This window comes from Limulus polyphemus, unplaced genomic scaffold, assembly GCF_000517525.1.
Source record: "Limulus polyphemus unplaced genomic scaffold, Limulus_polyphemus-2.1.2 Scaffold70, whole genome shotgun sequence".
Lineage (NCBI taxonomy): Eukaryota > Metazoa > Arthropoda > Merostomata > Xiphosura > Limulidae > Limulus > Limulus polyphemus.
Window position 1 is genome coordinate 318,589 of NW_013665680.1, and position 9,802 is coordinate 328,390.

The 9,802-nt window shown below is 34.2% G+C and overlaps 1 protein-coding gene across 1 annotated transcript in view; it reads left to right on the top strand.

The window, feature by feature from the left end:
• The first annotated feature begins 4,092 nt into the window (after nucleotides 1–4,092).
• The window catches only part of LOC106465718 (inositol hexakisphosphate kinase 3-like), a 7,726-nt gene continuing 2,016 nt past the window's right edge, over nucleotides 4,093–9,802 (top strand). The window contains exons 1-4 of the mRNA XM_022394183.1: nucleotides 4,093–4,369; nucleotides 5,479–5,632; nucleotides 6,692–6,789; nucleotides 9,414–9,589. Coding sequence (XP_022249891.1) covers nucleotides 4,108–4,369; nucleotides 5,479–5,632; nucleotides 6,692–6,789; nucleotides 9,414–9,589 — 690 coding nt within the window. The 5' untranslated portion in view covers nucleotides 4,093–4,107. The remainder of the gene's footprint in view (nucleotides 4,370–5,478; nucleotides 5,633–6,691; nucleotides 6,790–9,413; nucleotides 9,590–9,802) is intronic.

Here is a 9,802-nt window from a genome sequence, read left to right on the forward strand (position 1 = left end):
ACATTTTAGACCCTTGAAATATAAATAGGTGTACACAGTTTACACGAACAGCCTAATAATGCTGTACATTGCTGTTTTGTACTTCTTTGATTGTTGAATTTCGCGCAAAAGTACTCGAGGTAGTATTGGTCGTTCTTAATTTAGAAGTGATAGACTAGATGAAAGGCAGCCAATCAACACCCCTCACAGCAAACTGTTTGGCTAATCTTTTACCAACGAACAATGAGATTGACCATCACATTATAACACCCCACTGCTGGAAGATCGAGCATGTTCGGTGACGGGTTTCGACGCTGTTAGGAAGGGTATGTACCAGCTCTTTCTAACGCAAGACATTCATACAGTCAGGTCATATCACCGTATGGAAACGTCACCTTAAATATCTAGAGATTGAAATTGGAATTAATGCCATTTCTTGTGAAGACATACCGCTCATATTGCTGGACGCAGTACCTATGAATTTCTGAGCAGGGAGCAGGGGGCGTGCTTTTGTCATGACAGTTTTACAATGAAAACTTTGCTGGCGGGCTATTATCAAGATATCGATCGTCATATAGAATATGAGTGGACGCGACGACATTAACTGTAACGACGTGGTGATGAAGTTCCAAAGCCGTTTAATATAACGTACTCAACCTCTGTAAAATAATTTCTATTCTCATTAATATAACGTACTCAACCTGTGTAAAATCATTTCTATTCTCATTAATATAACGTACTCAACCTGTTTAAAACCATTTCTATTCTCATTAAGATAACGTACTCAACCTCTGTAAAATCATTTCTATTCTCATTATTATAACGTACTCAACCTCTGTAAAATAATTTCTATTCTCATTAAGATAACGTACTCATCCTGTGTAAAATCATTTCTATTCTCATTAATATAACGTACTCAACCTGTGTAAAATAATTTTATTCTCATTAATATAACGTACTCAACCTGTGTAAAAATCATTTCTATTCTCATTAATATAACGTACTCAACCTGTGTAAAATAATTTCTATTCTCATTAAGATAACGTACTCAACCTGTGTAAAATAATTTCTATTCTCATTAAAATAACGTACTCAACCTGTGTAAAATAATTTCTATTCTCATTAAGATAACGTACTCATCCTGTGTAAAACCATTTCTATTCTCATTAATACAACGTACTCAACCTGTGTAAAATAATTTCTATTCTCATTAAGATAACGTACTCAACCTGTGTAAAATAATTTCTATTCTCATTAAGATAACGTACTCATCCTGTGTAAAATAATTTCTATTCTCATTAAGATAACGTACTCAACCTGTGTAAAATAATTTCTATTCTCATTAAGATAACGTACTCATCTTGTGTAAAACCATTTCTATTCTCATTAATACAACGTACTCAACCTGTGTAAAATCATTCCTATTCTCATTAATACAATGTACTCAACCTCTGTAAAATCATTTCTATTCTCACTAATACAACGTACTCAACCTCTGTAAAATCATTCCTATTCTCATTAATACAATGTACTCAACCTCTGTAAAATCATTTCTATTCTCATTAATACAACGTACTCAACCTCTGTAAAATCATTTCTATTCTCATGAATATAACGTACTCAACTTCTGTAAAACCATTTCTATTCTCATTTTTTGTAGTTCGCATTTCCATACCTCACAAGTACCTGGTAAAATATACAGAATGGAAAAAAGTAGACTATGATTCAGAAGATAATGTTTTATTTCCTAATTTAGGTTATGTTGCACACTTCATCTACTATTCAAACCGAATACATTATGTCGAATATAATGGAAAACGACTGACATTGTCACGCTCTATCTCCTTCTATCGATCGTATAACACAATTAGAGCGAGTCGCGAGATTACGTTGTGGTACAAAATAAAAAGAGCATTTACGTGTAATAATAATAACTTCTAGTTTGCTTCATTAGTCCGTAAACGTTTGTGTACTACAGTGGTGTACAACAGCCTGAAGTAGGTTTTACTAATTGTTACAATTGTTTTTGTGCACATGTTGTAATTATGAGCTTAAAATTTTCAAAACATACAAATCGTTAAGTTCGCATTTAAGATCTGTGGTATGGTAGTGCAATGGATGGTAGCTGGAAACATATAAAGGAAAACTACATAAAATGTAACATTATCATTGCCTTCTCCTCAACCCTCAAGACTTCAAACTAACAGGTTTGGGTATTTAAATCTCTTTTTCACTAATGACTTTTTTCATCGTAGAATTAAATTTCAAACTCTACACTTTATACCTGTTTTGTAATAACGATTTATAAGGTGTTGTTACATTGCTAGGCGTTAGTTAATTAGAACTCACAAACAGGGCATGATGCCAGTCAGCTGGTTACCGGTTGGGTATGTATATTCTACCATCTCAGATGTCAGTTTAAATATCTTGAAAATTACATTTTTTTTCCACATCGGTATTTACTACTTTCTACTACAACTAGATATGTCTATATTTACTGTATGTTTGAATTATACATTAGCTTCTTATTATTGTTTGTTTTAATACAGCGAAAACATAGGAAAATATTAACTATGATTTTGTTTTTACTCTTTCTAATTTCTAGATGTGCTGCATATTTATTCATCTACTTGTTATAATAGCTGCTCTGGTGTGTTTATTATAAGGTGAAATCAAGAGGTTGCGTTATTACAGGCCCGGTTATTACAGGTGGTTAAGGAGCTCCACTCACAATCCGAAGGTCGCGGGTTCGAATCTCCGTCCCACCAAATATACTCGCTCTTTCAGCAGTGGGGGGCGTTATAATGTGACAGTCAATCCTACTATTTGCTGGTAAGAGAGTAGCCCAAGAGTTGGCGGTGGGTGGTGATGACTAGCTGCCTTCCATCTATTCCTATGTCTATTGAAACACTGCATTTAAAAAAGTAAATGTAAGGATTGGTAATATAAATTCTTCAAAAACAACGCAAACAAGGTAGAAGGAATGGCATTTGCATGATCCCTACATAATAGTACAGGCAAGAATTAACATACAGCAATATATATATATATAATTATTCAATCACTATTGAGTTTAATTTATTCTATTTTTGTCTGTTAACATTCTGTTACACTGTGTAGTATATTACGAAGTTAAATGAGTGAAATACTCCCTAAACAAGATAAATCTGTTTATTAAATAGTGTTCAAATCTCTACATATAATCTCAGCGTATCGTGGACTCATTACGTCCAACATCTCTATGCCATATAAACATAATTCAAGATACATCTGTTCAAATTATGCAGGTGGCGTTATTAGCTTCAGAACTGTTTGTTCGTAATTAAACACAAAACTACACAATGGGCTATTTGTGCTCTGCCCACCACGGGTATCGAAACCCAGTTTCTAGCGTTGTAAGTCCGCAGACATACCGCTAGGCTACTGCGGAGCTATTAGGTTCAGCTCAACGAGGAGAATAATAAATAATCCAGTAAATTATTTAACAAATGATCTAAAAGCCGCGAGCGAGGTTTTATCTGATTTCATTCTCCGATTTTACGACGACTTTTCCATCTGCATCAGAAGTGTTAAAGAAATTAATTAATTATTAGAATTTCTTTTGCATTGGCCTGTTGCTAAAAGAACCCAGTATACTTCGTTATCTGACTCTTACCATGCTTACTATGTCATTAACATTATATATCTATAATGTTTGCTAATTTTAAGTCATGTGTTTCATTTAAAAACCAAAAACAGTACAATGAATTATATTTGCTTATTGTTCTATTAATCTAAATTTGATAAATCAAATATATATGAATTTATTTGAAATTAACTAATCACACGTAATTTTTTTCAGATCCATTAAATCGTTGTCAGACTTTTAACGTCCGGTAATAGTGACAAAGATAAAAATGACACAAGCAATAATGAAAAAAAAATTCAAAAAAATCTGTGAACATGCTTTATTCTTGTTATTGGAAAAGGGGTAAACCTATGCCGTTTTTTCCCACTTTGCTTTGTTACTGGTGTTTTTACCACCGGGACCAATATATTTTTTTTTGTCAGGACTCCAGATTTTTTTTTTTTTTACCTAAAAACAGCACCAAATAGATAACACCAGAGAATAGTAGTACAGGAGAGGATATGGTGCACACTGAACAACATAGAAGAAGAAAAGCAGGAATGAATGATCTTTGCAATTCAAAGTCATCGCCCAAAGGGTCAGGAGCCGTGCGAAAGTCTCCATCAATCAAAGTGATGTACCCCTTCAGTCATCAAGTGGGTGGTCACACACAGATGTTACTACTGGAGCGAGACACTCTTTGTAAACCTCTTATACAGAGGGAACTTCACTTCTACCAGAACGTACCAAGGGGGATGAAACGTTTCGTTCCTGATTACAAAGGTGAGTCAAACTTTCTTTGGTGTAATGATTGTAATTCGATTATCAGTATCAACATAATGTATGTCAATGTGATATCGATTTACACTCTGAATTAAAATCTTAGTTGGAGTTTCTGTTGTTGTTTTTTTCAAATTTGTTGAAATATCGTTTCAATGTTTAATCCTAATCCAGAACTAAACTGATAGAGCACATCATAGTTGACCGAACCACATTTCGAACAAAAACCCACCCACTCGGGTCAAAATCTGATTAGTTCTTAGCTTTTAACTTGATGAAGAAATTGTAGTAGGAGATTGAGTGATTTTTCAATTATCTTTATCTTTTATACGTTTTGTGCTCATTCTCTTTAACTCAATAATTCTGATAAATATTGTCATTTTTATCAGTTTAGCGTCAATTGAAATGAAAGTTATCTTTAGAGGACCATTATAAACATAGTTAAATACACCAAATTAATATAAATTCTATATAAACTGTGGGCTATCGAAATGTGATTCACCCAAGGATACTCGTTGATTCATATTTTTCGTTTGTTTTTGTACTTTGTCCCAACATTGAGTTCCTACAGTGTGTGGTCAAACCCTCGTATTCTAAACAAAACTACCCCTTCCCCTTTGTGGCTGAGCGGTTAACTTGAGGGCTTATATTGCTAAAACTCGGGGTTCCATACTCGTGATGGTAACAACGAAAGATAGCCTATTGTTTAGCTTTGCGCTTGATCACAAAAGAAACAAATTAAAAAATGATAAGGTTTCATGACAAGGCATGAAGACGACAACTTTACACAAACTATTAAAACTTGCTATTGAAACATCGTAAGTACAATACCTAAAACATCAGTAGTCCGTTTTAAGAAAGAGACATCGTATTGCTTCAATAAATAACTATTTTCATTATGATAACAAAAAGACTGGAGAATATTTATTCATTGCTGTTGTTTGTTTTCCTTATTGTAAGTTTACTGTTGCAATTTTTCATTTTAAAAATTATTTAGGATTTGTATTATTTTGAAAATTTTGACCTTACGTGTAAGGTTTCTTTCAAGACATTGAAAAGTATCATGCGGTTTTTGAGAGTTTCACAACTTTTTTTTTTTTTCCAAAATATAGGTGTCATACAGGTTCGACGTGTGAATAAGAATCCCGAATTCCTCCAACCTATTCAGAAGAACAGTGTGGCTTGTTCCAACGAAAACAATCAAAAACAAGATCAAAACCATGACGATATAGAAAGGTGGCACTATGGGACTGACCAACAATATAGGTTAGTTATTTTTATTTTTACTTCAGTTAAATGCTAGATTCTGTTAGTACCAAGATCGAGCGTGACCAAGTGGTTTGCGTGCACGACTACGAATTTATGGGTCCATCATTCTTTTTCCTTTCCTGTAAAAAGAAAATAATAATAATAATCCACTATTCGATCAGACAAGAGTAGCCCATGAATTGGCGGTGAGTGCAATTTGACTGCCTGCCTTTCTTATAGTCTATCAGCTCAGAATTAGGGACGGTTAGTGCATTGTTTGTTTGTTTATTCTTAGGCACAAAGTTAAACAATGGGTTATCCATGCTGTGCCAAACACGAGTATAGAAACACAGTTTTTAGTGTTATAAGCTTTCAGACTTTCTTATGAGACACTAGGTGGGGTGGGGTTTGCGCAAAACTACATATAGTCTTTCTCGGGACTTTCCTGAAGACAGTAGCAGTTTACAAAAAGAAGACCCCGGACTGAATCTTAGCCCCTACCATCATATATAGACGTTCTCAGGATTTTTCTGAAGACGGTAGTGGTTCTCAACAAGACGACCATGGGCTGAATCTTGACCCCTACCATCAGATATAGACGTTCTCAGAACTTTGTTGAAGACGGTAGCAGTTTAAAAAAGAAGACCCTGGAATGAATCCTGGCTCCTACCATCACATATAGACATTCTCAGAACTTCTCTGAAGACGGTAGCAGTTTACAAAAAGAAGACCACGGGCTGAATTCTACCCCTACCATCAGATTTAGAAGTTCTCAGAATTTCTCTGAAGATAGTAGCAGTTCAAAACAAGAAGACCTCGGGCTGAATCCTAGCCCCTATAATCAGATATAGGCGTTCTCAGGATTTCTCTGAAGACGGTAGTGGTTTTCAACAAAAAGACCCTGGGATGAATCCTAGCCCCTACCATCACATATAGACTTTCTCAGGACTGAAGAAGGTGGCAGTTTACATATAGACATTGGTTTTAACTTATTATGTTTAAAAGTTCACGATGAAATCTTTTAAATGTTTTATTCTTTGTGTTTGATTTTTCGTCTTTTTATATTCACGAATACAGAGTTCAAGTTCATAGTTACAAGGATGAAATGATTCTTCTCAATGATCCAGTATCTCAGTTTCTAGTGGAGAATAAACACACCTCCTCCAATTATAGTTGTATCCTTTTTTCTTGAGAATTATTATACAATCCATCAATAACATATTAACGTGCTCTTTCTTTGTTATATGAAATATTCTATTTTAATAGCCTGGATAAAATTAATGATGAAAACAGATCAGGTCACATTAGAGTGACACATCATGACCAGGTAAGAACTGTGGTTTCGAAGTGTTACTTTTTTCTTTTTTACAATCCGTATACGCTGAACATTATGAAATAATTAATTAATTACATGAAAGTTACATATTATTCAAATACCGATATTATAATAGACTACAGTGTTGAGCTTTGTCGGCTATCGTTAATTTATTCAGGATTAGGATAGGAATTGTAATGATTAGATTTTACGCTCAACAATCTAAAAAATTTCCTTTCGATTTCCTTTTATCTGCATAGATGAAAGTTCGGTTATGCCTCATGTTTTCACTTATCTTCTAAATAAATTAATTTCCGCTTGGAGCTAAACAAACATGTGCTACTATTAATGATTGTTTCCCCAATAAGTATTATACTGAATAACTTTAACGTTTTATACATATATATTGCACTTACATTACACTGTAACTTATTGCAAGTGATTTGTTATCGTTTTCCTTGGTCGGGCGTGGCCTAATGGTTAACGTGTTGGGCTTCGTACCTAAGTATTCAAATTGAGACGCAATGATGCTAAACATGCTCCACATTTTCAGCTGTGGGCATGTTATAAAAATACCGTTATTTAGTTCATAGGTTAGGACAAAGCCCTTATAGCGGCTGATGCTGCTGGTTGTCTGCTTTCTGTCTGGCAAACGTTAAAACATCAGGGACGACAAAGGCTGAATTCTAGAGGTTTCTGACTTTGTTGTTTAAACAAAAGTAAATTATTAAGACTTGATATCATTGTTGTGGTATCAAAACAAAATGAAAAGCACTGAAACAGTTGACTATGGAAATAAATCCTAATTTCTTTTAGTATTTTCAGCTATGAACTCCAGTTTCCTTAACTAAGGTTTAAATTGCAATATTAGATTTTTGTATCAAGGATTTTTTTTTCTGAGGTAAACTAATATTCGATGATTATTTCTTTTATTTCATTTTGAAGGTATTTCATATTACCAACAAGTAGGAATTTCTTATCTATATGTCTATGTAACAAAAAGGTACAGAACTGTAGCTAAATGGGTTTTTCTTTTTAGCACATACTAACAATAAAAAATAATCAGTTTACAAGTCTCTATATGTGTTATGCATCTGAGGCTCATAAATAACCTATGGTTGCTACGAATGTGTGTTTTACATATTTTGTTCTCGAAAAGTCCAAAGAATAATGGTCTAAAGATTGTTGAGTACGTTTTATCAAAAACGATTTTGGAGCCTTACCAAGTTGTTACAGTCCATGTCGCCACGTCTAGTAATGCTCTTTCATACGACCGTACATCTTGACAACAGCCCTGCAGTACAGTTTCCATTGCAAAAGAGTCAGTCGTAAGACTGTCATGTTTAAAGCACATACATCATTCTTCGTGCTTTCCATAATCCGTCTATTGTACGAAGACCAACACTTGTTTTAACAGTCCACTCTCACAGAAATTCATAGTTGCTACAATTGGCTTGTTAACATGTATTTCTTCGTACGGAATAGCATGAATACAAGTTGCTTGAGGTATGGAACGGTATGACGAATATTTCACTTTTACAGATGGAGATCCTTCTTGATTATGTTGAGTACTGTTGTCTGGAATATATGGGCAGCTTTTGCTACTGATATTTGTGTTCATTAGTTTTACCTGTTACAAAACACCGCACTTTACTTACTACGGGTAGGGTACGACTTGTTGCAGATCTCTTTCTGGATGGTCCTGGTGTACTAAGTTGAACCATATTCCTTTGTTAACCAATACCATTAAGTACAAGAGTATCACCCTCTTGGAATATATCTTTATGATCTGTGTGTATATGAATATTTTGCGTTGGAAAGAGCTGTCATGTACCCTCCTCAAAAGCGATCAATATTCGCTGAAATCACACTACCTACCACACGCCAAACAATGTCAAACTACATTTCTGATAGATACTTTTCTATCACAGATCTATATCGGTTGTGATTTACATGCGTCTTGCTAATTAACATATTCCATATCGTTTTAATATAACGTATTTAGCCCCCGAATAAGGAGAGAATCCTACGTACATGTGTCGGTCAAAAAACGTATATTTATTATGAAAAATTGTTGTCAACTGTAATGGTACTAACGTAGAATATATAAAAATGAACTTGAAAAATGTATCATATTTTTAATCCATTTTTGCCATGTTTCAGTATTTAAACTTTCTATTTTGTGATGAAACTAATAGAAGTCATTTCTCTTTCACGTTTCACTCCTGGTGACATCGTCGAATAAACATACTTGTAGGCTAGAAGCCCTAAGCGTTTAAGACTAAATATCAGATGAGTGGGCAACAGTCATGCCCAAGTATATTACGTACCCAACACTATGCTCATATGACAGTTGTTCCACTTGAAGCACAAACTCGAATGTTTGTTATTCATGGTATTCCAATATTTCATTTCGCAATATCTTGTTGTTGTTGTTTTTATATTATTATTTCTAAACTATTATTAGTCCTTATGAACTATCAGATTTTTTGTTGCTGGAAAATGTTGCATCCCACTTTTGTCGTCCCTGTATCCTCGATTTGAAAATGGGTACACGTCAACATGGAGATGATGCGCCTGATGATAAACGCTGCCGTCAGATGGCCAAATGTGCAGCCAGTACATCAGCAACTCTAGGTGTTCGTTTATGTGGCATGCAGGTAACTAAGTGTACTAACTACGTACAAATATTTTATGTGATTTATAGTTGCTGATAGAAATAGTAGAAAACATATTTACTGTAAGCTTTTACAACTGTCACAACAAAGTATACACTGAGTGGTCACAAGTAAATAGACACCTATTTTTTCGTCATTTAACTGATTTATGCTAACTAATTTGTGTTCACAGAGCACTATGTAAATGAAAATGGT